The 23,478-nt window shown below is 42.6% G+C and overlaps 2 protein-coding genes across 4 annotated transcripts in view; both read left to right on the top strand.

Moving 5' to 3' along the window:
• The window catches only part of sh2d3ca (SH2 domain containing 3Ca), an 81,937-nt gene extending 78,587 nt beyond the window's left edge, over positions 1-3,350 (top strand). For all 3 annotated transcript variants that reach the window (XM_029657106.2, XM_029657113.2, XM_029657120.2), the window contains one exon: positions 127-3,350. In XM_029657106.2, the coding sequence (XP_029512966.2) occupies positions 127-302 (176 nt within the window). In that variant the 3' untranslated portion in view covers positions 303-3,350. The remainder of the gene's footprint in view (positions 1-126) is intronic.
• Positions 3,351-5,990: 2,640 nt separating this feature from the next.
• On the top strand, positions 5,991-19,766 carry urm1 (ubiquitin related modifier 1). Its single transcript, XM_029657129.2, has 5 exons — positions 5,991-6,071; positions 10,978-11,048; positions 17,325-17,406; positions 18,413-18,461; positions 18,872-19,766. The coding sequence occupies exons 1-5, from the start codon at positions 6,037-6,039 to the stop codon at positions 18,938-18,940; spliced, it is 306 nt and encodes a 101-aa protein (XP_029512989.1). The 5' UTR covers positions 5,991-6,036; the 3' UTR covers positions 18,941-19,766.
• Positions 19,767-23,478: the final 3,712 nt, after the last annotated feature.

Genomic DNA, 23,478 nt, shown 5'->3' on the forward strand with positions numbered 1-23,478 from the left:
TCTTTCTTTCTTTCTTTCTTTCTTTCTTTCTTTCTTTCTTTCTTTCTTTCTTTCTTTCTTTCTTTCTTTCTTTCTTTCTTTCTTTCTTTCTTTCTTTCTTTCTTTCTTTCTTCCCCCCTCCACCAGGCTTCCAGGAGAGTCAGGAAGTTCTGGAGATCTTCCGGACAGAGTTCCAGATGAGGTTGCTATGGGGAAGCAGGGGTTCGGAGGGCAGCCAATCGGAACGCTATGAGAAGTTCAACAAAGTCCTGACCGCTCTGTCTCACAAGCTGGAGCCTCCTGTACGCCACAGCGAACTATAGCACCCATCTCACTGAACACCCCTATACAAAGCACTGCGCTCACAGTGGTACGACCCGCCTCCCCATACTGCAAGGCACCTTGATGTGGATGTCCAAAGTGAATAAGAGGGGAGGAGGCCGACTAAACCGAGACAAAATAGTGTACTTAGAAGAAGACAGGAGGCGAGAAGGAGCATCTCACTGTATATCCCCCCCCCCAAAAAGGCACAAAGGGCTTTTTTCAGAGCTCTTCAATAGGCTGTAATATTTCCCTCCCTAAATGCTGAAAGACAGAGTGGGTCGAGGAGGAGTGGGGAATTGGGTATTCTTCTACCCATCAGCAAGCTACAAAGAACAACAGGTATGGTGTGCGCTGAGGGTCAAACAGTGCATGAGAAATTGGATCTAGCTGTTCTCTGGTAGATCACATGAAGCTCTGATCTGTCTTCAACACCTTCATTATTACCCTTACTATTACGTCTGCACTTACTGGCTCATTGTCGCACACTGTTCTGTCAGAGAGTAATAGTAAACACAGTGTGTGTGTGTGTGTGTGTGTTCTGTCTGACTTGAAGAGAGAGTCATATTTAACACAATGTGTGTGTACTTCAGGACACCAGTACCCCAGAGATACATCGGCATCTATCTCTATGACCTCTGACCTGTCTCATCGGACCTCAGCTTCTGACTGAGAGGTTGTGTGTTCTAGAATCTGTTCTTCTTGTATAGACTCTCTGCGTGGCTGCCATTACTTCATCACATAGCCCATCGGGTCCCCTGTTGTTGACACACGCAGTGTGCTCATACAGACAGACACTTATCCTCCCCCACAACACACAATAATGTATGTTGCCAAGTCATATCAGCTGTTTGAGGCATACTAAGCAATTCTCTCTGTGGGTTTTGTTTGTGTGCTGTTCAGAAGCAGTTCTCTTATTGAGGCTCTTCTGAGAAGCATCCCCTCTCCTCATTTCTGGCATGTCATCCATTTTTCATATTACTCTGATTTTGTTTGAGTACCGTTTGGTAGCTTTTATTTTAATGGGAGCTATTTTGGGAAGCATTCCTCTCCCGCTCCCTCTCCTTATCTCTGGCATGCCATTAATGTTTCATAATGACTCCAGTCCCATTGAAATCATATGAGCATGTTTGCCTTGTCCTCACTTGTCACAAACATACCATTAGAAATATCCTTAAAGCACTCTGACCTGTTTGAGTGAATTAATGTGCTTTTTTACATGTAAAAACACTGACTACTATTTTCTTCAACTTTATTTAGATAAAAATGTTCTGTGTGGTTTTATTGCTGACCGGCAGATTTTGTTGACATGTTTAAAGACTTTGTTGACATGGTAACATAACATGTTTGAGCCTCTGCTGTTGCCGTATAGGATTCAGGTTTTAACCAGTGTGAATGAATGTGCTTTAGTCTGAAAGTGACCAGAATGTTCTCAGGGCAGAATGGAGGCCCCCTCAGATCTAGCCTGGTCCCAGACCTGTTTGTGCTGTCTTCTTGCCAACTTCTCTGGTCATTGTCAGCCAAAGAAACTATACGAGATTGCAAAACAACATAAATAGATGTGGGATCAGGCTACCTCAAACCCCCTCAGTGACTGTATGATGTGTTTTGCTTTGTATGTATGATAACGTGTGTTTGATATGATATGGACAGAGTGTTGAAAAGGACATTTAGATTTTAAAACCATCAAAAGCGTTTTTGATTTCACATATTCACTGTAGGATCGTGCTATTTTCACTCACTCAAATTCATAAAATGTTCTCTTTTAAATTGTATTGTTGCTGAAATGCTTTAGTAAAATGCAACATCAAGATGAGGGCTTAAAGGAATCTGTCAACGTCCTTGGAACTAAATACAGTGTGACCTTTTGATCAAATAATACCTGGCAACCTTTCCTCTGCCGACTCCTAAGCAGTGTTGCGTTGAAACACAAAAGCACTATGAATGAAGATGACGATTTATTTTCGATCTGTTTGTTGAAGTGTCAGTGTCTGCTAATTGCTTTCCAATCCATGATGTATTTAGGCCTGAGATAGAGAGCTGACTCAGATCTATGCAATCACTTTTAAATCAATTAAGAGTCCCATAGAAAACAAGCAGAGTAGACACTGCTGCCCCTGAGGATGTGAGTCGTGTCCTACTGGGAACAATCCACTTGAACGCCCCTCTAACTGGTATGTACTACTGGGAAACTCGTCTATCATCCCTGAGCTACAACTTCTCCCACATGCTGACATCTGACGTCACCTACTAAGAAAATGACCTTGATAACAGCATTTGAGAGTTCAATGCAACAACAAAACAATTTATAAAAAGCAATCCATTAATATGGGTTTTGAATACTATAATTGGTTTACAAGCATGATAGCTGTACTTTTAGTTTATGGTTGAGCAGCTTGTTGGCCATTAGCCAATCAGCATTCCTCAATGAGTTCAAAGCACGTGAATGCATCCAACTGGTATTTACCACTTTACAACTGGTAATAACCACCTTCCTACTTGGTTATGAATGCAGCATAAGTGCCAGCCAGCCAGAAAGTGCATCCCAGGTCGTATTCATAAGGCACCAAACAAAGGAAAACATACTGAAACGGGGAGCGATTATCAATTTTGTTTTCTGTTGCAAAACGTTTTGCTACAGTGTGCCCTAATGAACACGACCCCAGTCAGCCAGTGAGAATAAAGGGGAGAGCCAAAGTCCAATAGCCTCTCTTGTCCAGTAGAGGGCACTATAGTTCAGTCAGCAAAAAAATATAAAAAAAGACACCTTGATTTGAATCTTTTTTTGAGTGTTTTTGTGATTTATTAATAAAGCCTACTGGTTTAGGAACGATTTGAAGATGTACTGTATGTAATTATGTTTGTCTCACCTTATGTTGTACAGATTACATGTGTTTTTTTTCCTGTTGTAAATAATCATTCTGAAATGATGAACCTATAAAGAAAAATGACAAAAAAACTTCCATGTTTGTGACCCCATGTTTTTTTTAATGTACTGTACATAATGGTTCACTTGTTTTTCAAATAAAATAAAGCTCGAGTCAATGACGCTTGTATGACTTGATTCTATTTACTCATTCCATGTGTTCATGGTACTAACCGCTAGATGGCAGCACTGCCTCACTAACGCTGATGCAGAGTGAAAGTCAAGTCAGCATCCCTCAATTGATCCTTGTCTTCTTACTTGTTCACAGCTAGCTTCATGGGTACAGACAGTTAAGGTGTTGCATACTAGTGTGATACTAGTGTGATACTTAGAACTACTTGACATCAAAGAGGATGTGATGATTTTCCATTTTAAAATGTCTGGCTGTAAGATGTCTGGCTATGCTGTTATCTCTCTGTGTGTGTGTGTGTGTGTGTGTGTGTGTGTGTGTGTGTGTGTGTGTGTGTGTGTGCGTGCGTGCGTCTGTGCGTGCGCTCGCCTGTGTTTCAGCTACGGCGCATGTGCACTGCAGCTGAGGGCAGGGCACGAGTATTAGATAACAGGGGTGCGTCAGGGTCACGTGACCATGGTCAGGGCGGGCGGGGACAAGATGGTGGAGATGGGGATGAACAGAACAGGCAGACCAGTGTGTGTGCGTGCGTGCGTGCGTTAGAGTGAGGTGGTGGTAGAGATGGGGGGGTGTATAGCACACAGATGTTCAGAGTCAGACTCAGACCATGCAGCTGTGGGCCAGTGCCAGTCAGAGAAGGGGCGCGCTGAGCTGCACTCTCTGGCACAATGACGCAGCCATTCCCTCCGCCCTGGTTAGGACGAGACGGGAGAGACAGGGGCACTGCCGCCGATGTCCCCCGTGCAGCCCTCGCTGTCTCTCCCCCCTCCCCCACGCCAAAGAAGACAATGCGGTCAGGCTGTCTCTCATATGTCAGTGTGAGCCTGTGCGAGTCACAGGCTTGGGAGGCAGAGAAACAATCTCAAGCATAAGTTTTATTCTGGTGAAACTATTCAAAAAGGCCACGAGGAAATGCCAGCTAGCAAGTGTTTTACATGTGAGGAAAGGAGTTTATATATTTTCAAATTAGTTATATAACCTACGCAGCAGTAACTATGGGGGGTGTAATTGACAACAGGCCACACAGAGTGCATTCTCTCTGCTATCCCCTCTGCCTCCAAGATCCATGATCCATGTAACATGTTAATTCTTCTATTTCTTTATGTGATCACAAACAGACCATGGCTCCTTTTCGCCCCAATCCCATCCAAACCTCACCAATTCACTACTAATCTAATCCTCTCTGCCTCTTTTCACTGCAAATCCATTGTGTTCCCCATTGTCAGCTATCCATGTGTGACATAGCTGCACGTCCATGGGAGTATATCACAGAATGTATCACAACTGATTTATCACATAGCAGCATCAATTGGGTTGTGTCTATGCGGGTTCAATGCGCCACCATCAAACGCATCTGATCAAATGTGTTGATGAGATACGTGAAGTTGGCTTGAGATACGCGAGCGCGTGTTTGCAATGTTATGGTAAACCAGGAACCATATTCATAAAGTGTATCAGAGGAGGAGTGCTGATCTTGGATCAGGTTACAACATCCATGTAATCTTATTCATTGTAATCTAAAAGGCCAAACTGATCCTAGATTAGCTTTATGAATACGGGCCTAGGTTATGTTCTGGTCTGGGATCAGTGCCCAGGTGTTATGACGGGATGGTGGTAACAGCTGAGGAAGAACTCAAGCAAGCCTAGCAAATGTGAAGTGACATCACACTGATGGGTTAATACTAATATGGTAATACTTAGCTATCTAAATCTATGGGGACTCCTTGTAGCCGCCCCTCCTGTCACAGGCACGCCACATGTGACACACATGGCCTGAACCACTGCTTTCCAGTAGAAAATGACTGTGTCACTCTATAATATTGTTAGAAACTAGTCTGCAAATATGTAATTAGTTTGGTCTGGCCCTGTAAACCAAGTGTTACATGAGGTGTTCACAATTTTTGGATTGGAAGCATTGAGTTGTGAGGAGAGCCGGGACAGTTCTACCGGCTACAAAAACCCAATTTAAATCTTGCCTGTATATAATCATAGGTCCCTAAAAGGATTGTGCTTGTTTAGCCCTAGAGGATGTCTTGTTCACTCCCCTGGACATCAGTCAGTCTGTGATCTCCTTTTCTCTGGACATCAGTCAGTCTGCAGTCTACGTTTCCCCCGTTTTCTGACCCCCCCCCAGCATCCTCACTCATCCACCCAGCCTCTACTCCTGGATTTTCTCATTACCACATGAATGGCGACTGGAAAGGGCCACCGCAGCCTTGGACGCTAACAGAAGGCAGGAGATTTGCAATTCAATCTCCCCCACCCATATCGGGACAGGGCTGTCACCAATGACAGAGAGGACAGGGGAGGGGGGTTGCGCCTTTGACATGGCACGCACACACACACACCTACTACTACTTCAACCACCTATATTTCTCAAAACATAACGTATGAGTTTTCTCATTTTGTTGCACGTGGTGTAGTTATGAGACAGTTAGTCAGATATTGTTACCTCCATTCAACTAGTAGGCTATTATAAATATCCCTACACAAAAAGGCAAAGAAAAAAAAGCTTATTTCAGACTTACATCTTAATTTTCAACAGACAATGCTGGGATAGGCAACAATAAATGTAACACTAGAAGTGTAGTATTTGGGATTGAAAGCATTTTTTCAAAGAGAAGATCATTGGACAGCGTCACTTCCAGCGCTGGTGTGTAAAACTTCCGGCGACAACAATATGGCGGCGCCCATAGCGATACACCTGGAGTTTGGGTTGGTATAAAATACGTTTTTCTTGTTCGTTTGACGCAACCTTTGAACATTTTCAAACACATTTAACAAGACGTCGTCTGTTCCCAGTCGTCGTATTACTTTCAAAAGGCAGGAAATACATTGTTGCTTTTAACTATCGCAAAAGTGTCGCTAGCGCTACAGTGCATGAGAGAATGACTCGTGCAGTCGCAAACTAACGTTCACGCTAAACCAATGCATGACTATAGTTTAACAAACTAATGCTAGTTATCTAGCTAGCTAGGTTGCTGCGTTTAGGAATAGATGATCGCGAATTACTAGCTTTGTTCTGGTTCATCTCGCGACGACAATAAATAGTTGCCTTTTTTATTTTATTTTTTACAATTAATGTACTTTCACAACTCACCAAGTAAAGATGTTGCTAGAGTGCAGGGTGTAAATCTTTATAAAAATATTGTTTAAATAGTGTATGTCAAGAGATTAGCTCCGGTACTCACATACTGCCGCAAGCGCGTGGACCAGAGCTAGTCTGTCCGTGACTAAGGTCTCAAAAATCGATCATTTCGTATTTTTGAGAAATTACACCCTGAGCAGACAAACAAGTTATCTAACACTCTAGCAACTGTGCAGTAATACGAAGGAAAATTAAAGAAGCATTTCTGGACAGGTACCTCAAGGTTGCTGTCACAAGCTAGTGCACGACTCAACTGAGGGCATCACTTCTCTGACTGTTATGCAGCAGCAATTGTCACATCTAATTAGTGTTACATTCTGTAAAAGAATACTGCTTCACAGTGTGTGAAACACTGCACTAAGAAAATGCATACAGGACGTCTGTGATTGTGAGATGACAGCATTTGTCTTGTCATATAGGGAGAGGAATGAATGCTTTAAGCTATTGTAGGAGATGAGAGGAGTAGTGTTTGAGACTGAGAGAACTGGTTGACCCCAGTGAGTGAGTGTTCCAGTAGGCATACAGGAACTTTGCTCAATCGTACATAGGATAAATGCAGTTCTCTGTCATAGACTATATAGGATCGAGATGAATGCTTTAAAATGTTGTAGTAGATGAGCAAACACAGTGTTTGCTTGAAACTCGTTGACCCCAGAGAGTGAGTGATTCATTACTAGGCGTGCTTCTCTCGCCCGATCTCCCTTTGCATAGATATACTGGGCTCTAGGCCAGCTCCACACCAAAGCATCTGAATGACAACTCTGCATTCTCCAGGCGATGTGAGCTCTCTTTATAATGGCCCGGCCTGCACCTGCAGCAGCCAAACACACACACAGTCTATCTTTGCTTCTGTCGCTCTCTGATCGGTGCCCTTTCTATCTCTTGTGTTCACCCTAATCTTTGCACTTGACTTGCTCTCTTTCTATCTCTTGCGCGCTCATATGTTTACATTGTTTATTTCACTTGCTCTGGCATTTTGCATATTAACCGTTAACATTAAACACACACACACACACACACAAGTTTCAAAAGAGAAAGACGTTTGAAATGTCATTAACGCTCCTCTCTCATGCAGGGAGAGAGGCGACTAATGTTTGTCTCATGCTGGCAGGCTAGTCACTGCTGGTCTGTTTACTAGGATGTGTTCACTATCTGCTTACTACATGGGTTGACGGTAGAGCTGGGCGATATATCAAATAAACGTTTCTGTCACAAGGCAATGTGGCACCATGTACCATTGTCAGCATTTTAGCCACCGACTGTTATGTGTTCGCTATCTAGTCTGTGTTTTATCAATGTGCAATGAACATAGACACACACATGCACATAAGGAATTAGCAACTCGTTCTCCACTTGATTTCAACGTCTGAACAAAGTGGACAGGCTAGCACGCTGCTCAAACAGTTGGAGACGGACAGGTGGGTGTGTTCATAGCAGATCAACTGTTATCCCTTGTCAGCTATGAAATAGATCAAAGTTGGCTAAACTTGAAATGTAAATATTAGCTGGCTACTCACTAGCACGTGGGCTTGTTCTTGAGATATTGTTTATGAGACCTGTGTTCATTTTCTATAAAGCCCACTAAAAGAAGTAGGACATTATTGGTGGCGATCTGCATGGTTCTGGATACATTTGTAACAAAAAGCATTTTCATGAACAGACTTGAAAGCCAGATCAGTCATTATTGCAAAAAAGAAAAAACAGGTTAAACTATTTTGATTAAATAATAAGTGGTTTTAGAATGGTTTTATTTAGCTTAGGTATAATTTTCCAAGTTTTTAATTCATTAGATTATTGCTGACTGTTTAAATGCAGTGTATTTAGCTTTAATTGTGCAACTAAGCTTTTATTTATATATATATATATATATATATATATATATATATATATATATATATATATGTATAGGGCCAAAAGTATGTGGACGCCCTTTCAAATGAGTGAATTTGGCTATTTCAGCCACACCCGTTGCTGACATTAAAATGGCCTGTACTGAATGGCTTGGTGACTTTCAACGTGACACCGTCATAGGATGCCACCTTTCCAACAACATTTCAGTTTGTCAAATTTCTGCCCTGCTAGAGCTGCCCCGGTCAACTGTAAGTGCTGTTATTGTGAAGTGGAAACGTTTAGGAGCAACAACTGCTCAGCTGCAAAGTGGTAGGCCGAACAAGCTCACAGAACGGGAACACTGAGTTCTGAAGCGCGTAGCGTGTAAACATCTTCTGTCCTCGGTTGCAACACTCACTACCGAGTTCCAAACTGCCTCTGGAATCAACGTCAGCACAATAACTGTTCGCCGGGAGCTTCATGAAATGGGTTTCCATGGCCGAGCAGCCGCACACAAGCCTAAGATCACCATGCGAAATGCCAAGGGTTGGCTGGAGTGGTGTCAAGCTCGCCGCCATTGGACTCTGGAGCAGAGGAAACGCGTTCTCTGGAGTGATGCTTCACCATCTCATGCTACCTGCTCGAATGCATAGTATCAACTGTAAAATTTGGTGGAGGATGAATAATGGTCTGGGGCTGTTTTTCATGGTTCGGGCTACACCCCTTAGTTCCAGTGAAGGGAAATCTTAATGCTACAGCATACAATGACATTCTAGACAGTTCTGTGCTGCCAACTTTGTGGCAACTGTTTCAGCATGACAATGCTCCTGTGCACAAAGCTAGGTCCGTACAGAAATGGTTTGTTGAGATCAGTGTGTAAGAACTTGACTGGCCTGCACAGAGCCCTGACCTCAACTCCATCTGACACCTTTCAGGTTAATTAGAATGCAGACTTCGGGCCAGGTCTAATCGCCCAACATCAGTGCCTGACCTCCCTAATGCTCTTGTGGCTGAATGGAAGCAAGTCCCCGTATGTATCAATGTTCCACATCTAGTGGAAAGCTTTCCCAGAAGAGTGGAGGCTGTTATTGCACCAAAGGGAGGAACAACTGCATATTAATGCCCATGATTTTGGAATGAGATGTTCGACGAGCAGGTGTCCACATACCTTTGGTCATATAGTGTATATTGTGAATAAGTAAAAAAAAAAAATTGAGATATGAGGGGAGGTTACCAAGAACCCGATGGTCACTCTGACAGAGCTTCATAGTTCCTCTGTGGAGATGGAAGAACCTTTCAGAAGGACAACCATCTCTGCAGCACTCCATCAGGCCTTTATGGTAGAGTGGCCAGACGGAAGCCACTCCTCAATAAAAAGCACATGACAGCCCGCTTGGAGTTTGCCAAAAGGCACCTAAAAGACTGAGACCATAAGAAACAAGATTCTCTGGTCTGATGAAACCAATATTGAATTATTTGGCTTGAATGCCAAACGTCTCGTCTGGAGGAAACCTGGCACCATCCTTATGGTGAAGCATGGTGTTGGCAGCATCATGCTGGGGGGATGATTTTCAGCTATAAGGACTGGGAGACTAGTCAGGAAATCCTTGTGAAACCCAGCTCCAGAGCACTCAGGACCTCAGACAGGGGTGAATGTTCACGTTCCAACAGGACAACAACCCTAAGCACAAAGCCAAGACAACGCTTCGGGACAAGTCTCTGAATGTCCTTGAGTGGCCCAGCCAGAGCCCAGACTTGAACCCGATCAAACATCTCTGGAGAGACCTGAAAATAGCTGTGCAGTGATGCTCTCCATCCAACCATCCAAACTCCCCAAATACTGGTGTGCCAAGCTTATAGCGACATACCCAAGAAGACTGGATGTTGTAATCGCTGCCAAAGGTGCTTCAACAAAGTACTCAGTAAAAGGTCTGAATACTTAAGTAAATGTGATAGTTTATTTTTTATTAGCAAAAAAATGTTACAACTGTTTTTGCTTTGTCATTATGGGGTATTGTGTGTAGATTGATTGAGGAATATTATTATTTTTTAAATAAGGCTGTAACGTTAACAAAATGTGGGGAAAGTCAAGGGATCTGAATACTTTCCGAATGCACTGTTTATAGCCTAGTCCCTCGCAAATAGATGGTCTCCTTATTGTCCCTATACTTGGGTGGTGGCTTTCAGTCGCCTCTCGGATGTCTGTCTCTGTCCTTGTTGAGGGAGGCCAGTGGGACCTGTCGTAACGGTCTGAAGGGGAGGCTCACAGCTGTGATATGATAAGCGTCCACTCGTGCTTTATTGAATTATCTCTGCTGGCGTCCGATGCCACACACTCGTTCACCGCAGGGGAGCCCCATCTCCCTATTCTTCAGTGTCTCACCTCTCTCCCCATCTCTATTCTTCCCTTTTTCTTTACCATATCTTCTCCTATTCTTCAGTGTGTCTAGTCTCCACAGCCTGTTCTCCTTTCCTCGGGGATTAACTCGCCACCATGCCCTCTAATTCCAGATTATGTAAATCTAATACCACCCTGGCTGCACTTTTTATTTTACCAATTCAATATGACACTGCAAAGTTACTCTACCAACCTATGAGATAACTATGGAACAGATATGTAATTAAATGCCCTTTACTTCCTAGGGGAGGGGCGGAGCTACTGTTTGGCAGCGTGAAGGAGCATCATGTGACCCTGCCCAACCAATCAGAACCCTGTGAGTACAAATTGTTTAGGAACATTTTTGTTGATCAATTGTCAATGAATATTTACTTTCATTTACTATATATATATTTTTAAGAGACATTACTTCAAGCCAAGGATAGGCCCTGATTATGCAGTGCAGACTGATTCTGCACAGTTCTGTTTTAAAACAGACCACTAACTGAATTCATTTTAAATTCAGTGACTGAAGGATGATGGAGGTGTGGTATTTCTGCCTCCTCTGATTGCCTCCCCTCCCCCTCTTAATTGATCCTGAGAAAATAGCCTTTCTCTTCCATGTGACTAAACAAAACTCAACTGTCACGTGCATAGATGACTTCATTAGTTCAATATATCTCCTCCCTTTCTCCTCTAACGCCAGCTAAAAGGGAGGAGGGGGTTGTGCGTTAGCCGCTCTTATGGCCCCTACTCAGCGGGAGCTAATATGCAGACACAAAACCCCAGTACAAATCCTACTAAATCATGCTGCTCTATCTTTCTGCTCTCTCTCTTTCTCCTGCATCCATCTCTCTCTCCCATCACTGTTGTCCTTGCGTCTGCCCTCTCCCTTCTCTCCCCTCCATCACTCTCTCTCTGACCTCTCTCAGCCCTTGTTCACATGGTGCCTGGACAGCTGTTGAGCTGGCCATGCTAGCCAGTGGCCTGCCTGCCTGCCTGTCTGGTTGCCTTGGCCCCTCAGTTCGGCCAACCCCCCCCCCTTCTCCATTGAAAATCGGGTATAAAACAGTCCACTCACCCCCCCATCTCCCCTCTCTCATTCCGGTCTTTCCTCAGTAACCATGGTGTTGGAGCCCCCTCCTTCCTTCCCTCCAGCACCACCAACATCTGTGAGCCACCCCGGGCCTCGACCCATTCTTCTCCTAACTGTTCCATTATTAGGCCTCATTCACTTGTAAATGCAGCCAGTGATACTGTTGATGGGTCTTCCATCCACAACGCAGAGTCAGGGGGGAAAGGAGAGTTAGGGGTGGCTGTGGAGGAGAAGAAGAAGAAGGAAGGGGGCCCAGGAAGGGGTATTTGGGGACAATTGTGACAAAGCCTCCAAGTTCTTTTTGTGTAAAATCATTTTGGGGGGTTGGCGGGATGGACGAGTGGCCCTGTTTCCTCTCTCTATCCACCTGTTCCTGTGCTCTCCTGGTGGAAATAGGGAAGTGAAAGTAGGTAGAATGGAGGAAAAGGTCTCCTAAAACTGCCAAGCTCATCCCCGGAGGAGGAGGCCTACTGCAATGGAACTGCAGCTCAACACACTCAACTGGTTTTACTCCTTTCTTTCATAGTACAGCACCTCAGTCATCTCTTGTGATTTACTCCTTTCATTCATAGTACAGCACCTCAGAGTCATCTCTTGTGATTTACTCCTTTCATTCATAGTACAGCACCTCAGTCATCTCCTGTGATTTACTCCTTTCATTCATAGTACAGCACCTCAGAGCCATCCCCTGTGATTTACTCCTTTCATTCATAGTACAGCACCACAGAGCCATCTCCTGTGATATACTCCTTTCATTCATAGTACAGCACCTCAGAGTCATCTCGGGTCTAGATCTAGATAAATCAGTGACATTGAAATCATTCTATTCGTAAACAGAACCAAAGTAGGAGGAGGGACAGTGGAAAATGTTTTTATAGTGGAGGCTAAAGGCACATCTTTTTTGCGTCCTGTTTTGTCATATCCTTTTTAGCACACTACCGTTCAAACGTTTGTGGTCACTTAGAAATGTCCTTGTTTTTGAAAAGCAATTGTTTTGCCCATTTAAAATAACATCAAATTGATCAAATATACAGTGTAGACATTGTTAATGTTGTACATTACTATTGTAGCTAGAAACAGCAGATGTTTTAATGGAATATCTACATAGGCGTCCCATTATCAGCCACCATCACTCCTGTGTTCCAATGGCACGTTAATCCAAGTTTATAATTTTAAAAGGCTAATTTGTCATTAGAAAACCCTTTTGCAGTTATGTTAGTACAGCTGAAAACTGTTTTGCTGATTAAAGAAGCAATAAAACTGGCCTTCTTTAGGCTAGTTGAGTATCTGGAGCATCAGCATTTGTGGGTTCGATTATAGGCTCAAAATGGCCAGAAACAAAGAACGTTCTTCTGAAACTTGTCAGTCTGTTCTTTTTCTGTGAAATGAAGGCTATTCCATGCGAGAAATTGCCAAGAAACTGAAGATCTCGTACAACGCTGTGTACTACTCCCTTCACAGAACAGCGCAAACTGGCTCTAACCAGCATAGAAAGGAAAGAGGAGTGGGAGCCCCTGGTGCACAACTGAGCCAGAGGACAAGTACATTAGTGTCTAGTTTGAGAAATAGACGCCTCACAAGTCCTCAACTGAGCTTCATTAAATAGTACCCGCAAAACACCAGTCTCAACTTCAACAGTGAAGAAGCGACTCCGGGATGCTGGCCTTCTAGGCAGAGTTGCAAAGAAAAAGCCATATCTCAGACTGGCCTATAAAAATGGGCAAAATAAATAACAATAACAAAAGATGGGCAAAATAACAGAGACACTGGACAGAGGAAGATTGGAAAAAAGTGTTATGGACAGACAAATCTAAGTTTGAGGTGTTCGGGAACATGAAGAACATTTGTGAGACGCAGAAAAGATGATGGGAGGAGTGCTTGTCGCTATCTGTCAAGCATAGTGGAGTTAATGTGATGGTCTGGGGGTGCTTTGGTGGTGGTAAAGTGGGATATTTGTACAGGGTAAAAGGGATCTTGAAGAGGGAAGGCTATCACTCCATTCTGCAACGCCATACCCTGTGGACGGCGCTTAATTGGAGCCAATTTCCTCCTACAACAGGACAATGACCCAAAGCACAGCTCCAAACTATGCAAGAACTATTTAGGGAAGAAGCAGTCAGCTGGTGTTCTGTCTGTAATGGAGTGGGCCAGCACAGTCACCGGATCTCAACCCTATTGAGCTGTAGTGGGAGCAGCTTGACCGTATGGTACGTAAGAAGTGCCCATCAAGCAAATCCAATTTATGGGAGGTGCTTCAGGAAGCATGGGGTGAAATCTCTTCAGATTACCTCCAATAAATTGACAACTAGAATGCCAAAGGTCTGCAAGGCTGTAATTGCTACAAATGGAGGATTCTTTGACAAAAGCAAAGTTTGAAGGACACAATTATTATTTAAATTAAAAATCATTATTTATAACCTTGTCAACGTCTTGACTTATATTTCCTATTCATTTTGCAACTGTTTTAATGGATAACAAGGACATTTCTAAGTGACCCCAAACTTTTGAGCGGTAGTGTAGGTGTGTGGTGTGCGTCAGAACGTATTGTATTTTTTTCTTCGTTGGATTGTTTGTCGATTATGTGTGTCTGTCAATGACTGTGTGTGAGTGACCGTGTTGAAGTGTGTGAATGTCCACTCCCCTGCTAGACCCCATAGTAGAACTGTGAGGGATTGATAGGAGTCGTTTGGGTTGTTCTGACCTCCTACAAACAAAGATTTGGTCTCCGTGGCAGTGTAGTTTCCAGGACAACCTTAACACAAAAGTTGGCCAGAGCAGAGAATGCGAGCCTAGGATGACCTTGTTGATCTGCTGTCCGCTGGACCTCTCTCTGTGTGTGTGTGTGTGTGTGTGTGTGTGTGTGTGTGTGTGTGTGTGTGTGTGTGTGTGAGAGAGAGATAATCCCTTTCTGAATCCTCAATATTTCTCTTTAACTCGTGTGAGTGATTGATGACCCTGGCTCTGAATTCCCCCCTGCCTAAGATCCCCCCCACACACACACACACACACACATCCCAGAAAATGTCCCATCACACATCTCCAGCAAGATGGATGATTTATTTCCTCCCACCCACAGATAACCACCATATCAATAGTAGTGCAACGCACGGAGAGAACGAGGCGAATTAAGAGGAAAGAAAAAGAGAGGGAATGCTTTGAGCCTGCCGTTCAGACGCCCTCTCCCCTCCGACCCAGACAGCGCTATCCCATAATGCACCTGCATGGAGCCTGTGACGCACATTCCTCATTTTCCTCCTCCTTTCCATTGTTGTCCTCCATCATCCTCGGCCCGCCCCACCTGCGCTCTCCTACCCCTACAGCCTATGGGTGGGCTGAAACACAAACAGGGTCGTATTCACTAGGCACCAAACGACAGAAAACAGGCTGAACCGGGGAGGGACTACCTGAACTCGTCCAATAAGAAACTCTTGTTTTCTGTTGCTAATGAGTACGACCCAGGACAACGAAAGCAGACCAGAGTCCAGGAGAACCTTCATCTCTGCCCCCTCGGCCACCCTGACCTCTGTCTCTCTGAAGGAAAATCGACAGTCAGGGCGGGAGGGGAGGGGGGGTGCGATAGACTTCAGCGGTTTTTGCGAGAGAGTAGAGAGTATCTTGCTCCCACAAAGGCGAAATTATGAGAGTGGAGTGATTGGCTTCTTTTTTTAGAACTGTGCTGAGGTACAAGTCAATATTCATTGCCTTTGCTCTGCATCACTCTTCTTTATAGGTGCTGGCGAGAGGGAAGTGGGAGCGGGGGAAGAGGAGGGAGAGAGAGAGAGCGGGGGTTCTAGGCAGGGGGGGAGGAAGGAAGGTAGGCCAATCATTACACTTGTGAAGAGGTCTGACAGCCATCCAATTAACCTGATACTGCCCCCCCCAACGCCTCAGAGGTGCCATATAAAGCCCCACCAAACACTTCTGCAAAACCCTACAGTACACCCAGGTACTAGGACTGTTTTGTAACGAGCAGAAAGCCTCAATGTCTTAGACGGACTGGGTTCCACGACTCCCATGCATGGTTTCCGCTTTATCGATGTCCGCAGAGTCACTGATGTAGAGTAAGAGGGGTGTTAGCTCTGTGAAGAGCTTTCTCTCTGTCTCTGTCTGATGGGCAAGGGGTTGGCTGTCTGTGGACTGGCCCCTATGCTTCTTTTACATGTCCTTTCTGTGACATGCCCTGTTCAGAGGTTATGGATCTGAAATAGCACATCAGTGGGGATGGCAATAATGAAATGATTCTACGCTTTAGTGAGCATCGAGCACAGCCTCGTCACATTTCATCAAAAGCCCTGCCTCGGATATTATTTCCGGCCGCAGCGTAGACTTTGCTATTTTATACATCCTTTCGCTTCTTTCTCCCCTTCTCTCTTTCCCTCCCTCCCTCTCACATCCATATCAGCACTGAGCGAACTGGTTGGATCCGGTGAGAGAGGCTGATGATGCTGTGTTAGGGATGGGGAGGCTGGTGTGTGTGTGTTTCTGTGATATGGGGAAACTGCAGTCCCGGTCCTGCTCTCGTATGCCATCGCGAGGCCTTGTCCTTCTGTACATCTGCAGACGGCCATGATCTTATAAGAACACATCGTTTTTCTTATAAGGAACCACACATTGCATTCACACGCACGTTGACGGACAGTAATGAACGCTTAGGTTACAGTATATGGAATCGTATCGAATGGAGGCAAGAGGATATTATAATTGCCTGTAGAGTGTGTGTGTGTGTGTGTGTGTGTTGCTCTCGTAACCCGACGGTTCGGTATATGTTATTCTCTGTAGCCTGACAGTTCAAGTAGCTCAAGCCATTGTTAATGCGAGGTCGTTTTCCCAAACAACAGCCGATCCAGAGGTCAGACTCATGGAAAATGTTTAAATATCACTGACGTTCACGTTCTTTAAAAAAAGACACAGATGTGTTTTATTTTCAAATGCATATAGACACAATCATTTGAATTCCTTATTTTGGGCTTTGCATTTTCTGTCAATCAATTCCTAATCTCCGTTTAGGAGCAGTTTCCTGGACAGAGATTAAGCTATTATTTCTCTCTTTCAAAAAGGCACAAAATAATTTCAATCAACAGAAAATATTTATTTTGTTATTAATCCAGGAATAGGCTTTATCTGAATCTGGGAAACCGGACCTTTCGGGTTTACGAGGACAGCACTGCATGCATGCCATGCACTTAGGAAGTGGAGGATTGTATATGTCAGGATGTTTCCATTTAAAAGCTCCTTTTATATTTTAACCTCTTTGTTTACCAAGAGACCCTAATATAAAACCTAATGTCCCAGAGGTGAATGAGGGCGATGGCCGGCTTCGAGACGTCTGTCTCGCCATCCCCCTCAGCATCACACACACACACACACACACACCGTGATCTCTGGTGATCCCTGGTCCCTCTGTCGCGTCACATCGACCGGCTGGGACTTGGGGGCTGGACCATGCACCTTGAACTCTGACCCCTGTCTCTGCTTCTGTCTGTGTACCTGTGTGTGTGTGTGTGTGTGTGTGTGTAGGGGACATGAAGCAGCTGCTGGTATGGATCAGAGGGAACATGCTGAAGGAACGGCCAGAGCTCTTTGTCCAGGGAGATACTGTGTGAGTATTATACACACACACACACGCACACCGGCAATACATTTTTTTTAGTGATCGACTGTTTATTATTTTTGGGGTGAAACAGTTTACAAAAGGAGCGATGCAGACATGTTTATATTTTGTCCAAAATGTGTCCGAAAGGCACAGCCATCATTAAAGGAGATGGATACTACCGGACAGACAGGAGTTGTGGTTTGTGGATGCCCTGTCCTCCTCACCCATTATAGACTTTTATTGTTCCTTTTTTATAGGGGTCTATTTATAGGGGTAACTAGCTAATGAAGGGAGGAAATCTATGCTACTACCTATAGATCTGTCTACTCTTAATCATTGTAAGGTCACATTGTATTCTAAACTGGGATTATTTTATTTTAACCTGAAAACAGACATTTTTAACAGCTGTACCATATTAGTGGAGGCTGTTTTAATGCTTTAATTTTTAAAAAACATTTTAGTGATTTAGCAGACGCTTTTATCTAGAGCGACTTCCAGTAGTGAGTGCATAGATTTTCATACTGGTCCCCCGTGGGAATCGAACCCACCTGTTTTTAAGGTGTACTGGCCATGTCAGGGGAGGTTATGTATTTTATGCAGTATGGAAAGGGGAAGTGCGTTTTGAAGGTAAAGCAGCCTATCAGAGCATTGCGTGTAGCCCTCTGACTCTGTGACGTCGAGAGCTCACCGACCGCGGTGGGGATGGAGGCAACTTCATACGTACTGCAAGAGAGGAAAGATAAACTACCTGCAGTTGTGGCGCATGTCGCTACGTCTTCAGCTACCATAGTCAGAGTTAAGCGGGCTACCGCAGTCTCCAACACCCCGTCTACAGCACACGATCTCACACACCCGATCCGCGTCCTCCTGTGATGTGTAAAACACGTGCATGTGATTTTTATATCATTTTTCTTCCTTGTGTAGAATTATCTTCAGACTAGATTGCCTTACTTGTGTGTCTGAGGTATTCTGAGGTGTTCAATGCAATGTCTTTTCCCCTTGATTTTAATAGGAGGCCTGGGATCTTGGTACTTATCAATGATGCCGACTGGGAATTGATGGTGGGTGTTCTAAAAGAGTGTGTGTTGGGTGTAAAAGACTAAACACAAAAAGCTCACGCACGCTGTTCATTTGCACGGTATATGCTACAGCGTACATCTAAAAACAATACCGGTCTTTTGAGACTAAATGCATTAAAAATATATATATTTATGAGCACACTTTTGATACCATTTCTGTTTAGTTTTTTTAACAGGAGCAAATCCACACTCCCTTTTGTCTATTTCCTCCATGTCTTTTCTATTTACCTGTTATAGCATACGTGTGAATGTCTGACTGTTTGTGTGTGTCTCTCTCTTTCCATATTTAAACATATGTATATATTAAATATCCCTAGCATGCATGTGTGTCTCACACACACACACACACACCTTTTATATAAATTCAATGAATGAAATCTCTCTCTCTGAAGGGTGAGTTGGAGTACGAGCTACAGGACAAGGACAACGTAGTATTCATCTCTACTCTCCACGGAGGTTAGAAAACACTGGGTGTAGATGTCCACAGGCAGCCTCCACATACAATTCCCCTCACTTCCTCCTACTCCTATTGTTCCACCACAAAACAAAACTCGCTGGACTCTTAGACCTCTCCGGTCCAACCAACCAATCACTGAAAGAACGCTGGGATGCTATGATTTATGTTTTCCCAAGACTTCAGCCTGTATTAATTCCTGATCTAGGATCATTTTTTGAAAACATTTTTTTAGATCATAATTATTACAATTATAAGGACAGGGTGGGCCTGATCCTAGATCAGCACCCCGACTTGTTTAAAAAAAAAAAAGTTATATATGGGTGCTGGTCCTCCAGAATGATTTTTTTTGTTTGTTGTGGAGTGAGGAGAAGATCTACGGAGAGGGACTCTATGGTGATGGTGTGAGTCTTTTCAGGGCCACAGTCATTAATATTCTGCTACAGTTCTGTCTCCATTCAAATAGATTCAGAAGAGACAGTAGGACTTGAGCTGATACTTTTTTGCCTTGAACTCTGCATGTGATTGGTCAAGAATCATAATAATTTACCAGCTTTTAAACTTTTTTTTAAATTCACCGACAAATTGCTGCTTCAATCCTGCAATGTATGTTTTGAGACTAAATGGGTATTGAGACAATTAATCTGTCATAAAAATATGCATTTGGCTTGCTGTAATGTAACTATAAACAAATGTATTTAATTGGCTTACTAGATCAGATGAATAAAAGGATTGCATACTTTAACTCATTTATTACCTATCAAGTCTAACTTTCCCTTTCAACGACATCTTTCTGTTTGCTGCAGTACAGAATAAAAGAAGTTGAATGATAAGGTCACAGTTTACTATGCCTCGCTCTACATGTCTAAGCATATACACAACCTGTTTACATCGTTGCTTATGTTGTCTATCCTTACCTATTCCCCAATAGTTACACGCATTTGAATGATTTGCTTGACAATGTTATTATTATGGTATGGCATATGTTTTATTATAACGGTCCATATAGGCCAATAATAAGCATTTGAAAGTGTTATTTAAAACTGATCGATGTAAATGGGGTATCGGATTTGGAGTTATAGGCTGATTACAGCGGGGATTTAAAGGACTATTTCTCCTCAGAGCCTTCACGTAGAATATTCATAAGGTCAACCTGAAAGAAAGACCACGGCGATTGTGGACTCGGAACCATCTGATAATAGTAGCTATAATGGCAATGCAAATTAGCTTTGCGAGAGAGGGAGAAATGTGGTGTGTGTCAGTCGGCGCTTAGAAGGTTGAGCTGCAAATTTGAGTGTGCGTGTGTGTGGCGCGAGTGGAAGCCTTTTTTTCTTTTTTTTTAAGGGGAGAAAGGGCTGAGAAAAGAACACACGGTGCACCCCGCGGCGTGACCTGTCGAGAGGCCATGAGTCGGTTGGGCTCCACAAAACACTGGATAATTATCAAAGACTCAAAGCCAGCCAAAGAAACGGCTTGTTTTATAGCACGACGTTTTACTGCGTGTATTTATCCAAGTGATTTGTAGAATAGCAGCACATTTGAATTGAGTTTTAATCCCAAACTTTTTTATGGAATTTTATGGAACCATGAACGAGTGGGAGAAGTAGACTAGGGCCCTAAATAAAATAACCAACTACATTTGACGATTGCATTGGTGGTTCTAATTAAATAATTATTTCTTATTACCATTTTTTTTAATCAGTTGATTGTGTTAAAGCCTTTATGGATGGATTCTTCTAAATGTAAGAGAAAACGGGATTTTTGGGATTCCTTGCATAAGCCTGGTCTATATGTGAGGTGATTTTTATATTTAAATTGCTTTATCTCCATAAACGAGCTTTTCACACCTTTCCAGTTATGCACCGTTTCCCAAACTCGGCGTGAACGTTTGGTTTTTGCCCCAGCGCTACGCAGCTGATTCAAATAATCATCTAATCATCAAGCTTTGATCATTTAATTCAGCTGTGTGTGTGTGGTGTCAGGGTGAAAACCAAAACGTGCACTGCTTGGGGTCCCGAGGACCGAGTTTGGAAAACGCTGCATTTATGGAAGGTGAATAGGGTTATGTTTAGAAATATAAATCAATTTTATTTCAGTCTTCATAAGGAACTTATGCACGTTTTTTGTTTTAGCATTTAGACCTGTACGTTTTCATGATGCCCCCCCCCCCCCCCCAAAAAAAAAAAGAAAAGTCAAATCTGTTCCCTGCGTTTTATTGGCTACATTTTAAAAAATAATAATAAAGCATTTATTTAGTTACCTCCTTGCGTCGTTTTTAGTTGACAGCTAAAATAACGCTCTCAAACCAACCATAATAACAGGTGAATGGTGGGGCCTTAATTTACATCAATGCACCCTCGGTCTGAGGATACAGGGGATCGGGGAAATGTGAGATGATGCCCTGCACCCTGCGTTTATTACGTTTGGTTACGTTTGACCAGCAAAGTTAAGAATCAAGGTTGTAGGCCTCTCCTATGTTTTATGGTTAGAAAACGACCCCAATTCTACCACATTACTCAAGTCTTTGGCTAAGATGATATAATATTGTATATTATAAATATAAGCGTATTACTAACACTATTTGAACGTTACAACTATACATATTAGGCTATGTATTGTATGAAATTACTATTATATTTGCATGATTTTTATTATTAATAATGGTATGGTTCGTTGTTTTTTTTTTTTTACCAATGTGTAAAACACAAAAACGTATTTCTCAAGTCTACTAAATATTACATAACAAAAATATTCAATTGTTTTTCAATTCACAACCATTAAATTTGTATTTCAGCCAAACTGCAGGCAAAGCTGGGTGATGGGGCTGGAGAAATATAACCACAATTCATAAATGGGCCTGTTGTCTTTCGGATATTTGTTAAGCTATACATCGTTGTACAAAAACATTGTTTAATCTTGTGTGTGTGCGTGCCTGTGTGACAGAGAGACCTCAAAAATGTTGATCCTCATATACAATCAAACAGGCATTGTGTCATTTATGAAGGCATGCTTATTTACTAGTTTTCTCATACACATTCAGCACTTCTCAGGATGTTGATAATAATAATTTATTTAAACGGATCTAAAACATCTTTAAATATATTTTTTTAACCAAACGTTTAATTTAGAAACTACAACTGACCGCCAAATTACGCCAAGGACTGTTTTACGTGATTCAAGTGTCATGCAACTAAATTCAGGCCAAGTATTCTGGCCCCTAACGTCATCAAACGGTCCCTAATACTGGCATTCTACTGCTCTCTATCCAGCCAAACTCTCTTGACACCTAGTGTACTGCAAATCCATGGGTTTACAGTTGTGCAATCAACTATTATGTAAAGATTACAGGTCAGATGTGTTAGGTTTTAGCCCTATAGTTATATTTCAAACCAAATGAAAATAAGATATTCTACGATAATTAAAATAGGCTATATACCTATAAATCCTAGGCCTGACCTAAAATATCGGAATTCATTTTGGAATTAGCGGTACCATTAAAAACACGATCATCCCTCTTGTAAATCGCTCTGGATAAGAGCGTCTGCTAAATGACTTAAATGTAATGTAAATGTTGTAAAATGACATCGTTTATGTTTACATATTAGTTCGCCAGTTCTGTAAATTATGCAAATAGCTACATAAACAAGACTGATACTTTGATACTAAATCATGTTAGATATTGCCATGATCAAAGACAACATTTTACTAGACTTTATTATGAGGATTATTATTATTTTACTATAAAATCAAACAGGCCTGTTTCCTTGATTGACAGCAAACTGAAACCGTCGTGAGGTCAGGTTGCCCAGTGGCATAGTGAAGAAATAACTCATATCCAAACATTTTAGATGCAACACCTTAGGATGGCTTGATCGTTTTAGCCATTTAATGATGTAGAGCCCTAAAGTCACCGTTCATTATTTTGATAACTTTTGTCCTTTGAATAGGCTAATTTTACAGATGACACGAATCTCTCGGAAGGCTTATGTGGCTAGTCAAGTAACTGCATTGTACAAATGGTCAAAGCACTCGATATATCCATGACTCCAATCGATAGTTGCCATTTAAAACAAACCGATTTAATTAGATTTTCGACTAAGTGTAATACCAATTGGTGGATCCATCGGGCCTACACAAAACATACACCAGGAAACATACAGTACATTAGTCAGTCATATTGGTTTTCTTCCCTTTATTGGCCCAACATAATCTCATATGTTTATATCGAATCAAACTCATTTTAATCTGCTGAAAAATGGTGGATTATTCTTACCTGCAAATGAGACATTTTTATAAAATGGTTATATTTTGTTTCTTCAGTGTTCTGGATTTTTCGTTTGGATAAAGCCAGGATGAATTTGAGTTTTCAGCAACAGATGTCCATGCACAATTCTTGGGGTTTCGTTTGATTTTGCTCAAGAATTGCGTTTGGACAATCAGTCGCTAACACTCTAAAATGGCCTTCTCGGAAAAAACACATCCAGACGTTAATTCGATTCAACACAAATGCATATATTAGTATTATGCCTACAGAATGCACATACT

Source organism: Oncorhynchus nerka, linkage group LG4 (genome assembly GCF_034236695.1).
Source record: "Oncorhynchus nerka isolate Pitt River linkage group LG4, Oner_Uvic_2.0, whole genome shotgun sequence".
In the NCBI taxonomy this organism is placed as follows: Eukaryota; Metazoa; Chordata; class Actinopteri; order Salmoniformes; family Salmonidae; genus Oncorhynchus; species Oncorhynchus nerka.

Coding starts and splice junctions, on each gene's coding strand:
- urm1 (XM_029657129.2), top strand. CDS start 6,037: ATGGCGGCGCCCATAGCGATACACCTGGAGTTTGG. Junction 11,049..17,324: donor GCCCAACCAATCAGAACCCT/GTGAGTACAAAT, acceptor GTGTGTGTGTAG/GGGACATGAAGCAGCTGCTG. Junction 17,407..18,412: donor TTTGTCCAGGGAGATACTGT/GTGAGTATTATA, acceptor TGATTTTAATAG/GAGGCCTGGGATCTTGGTAC.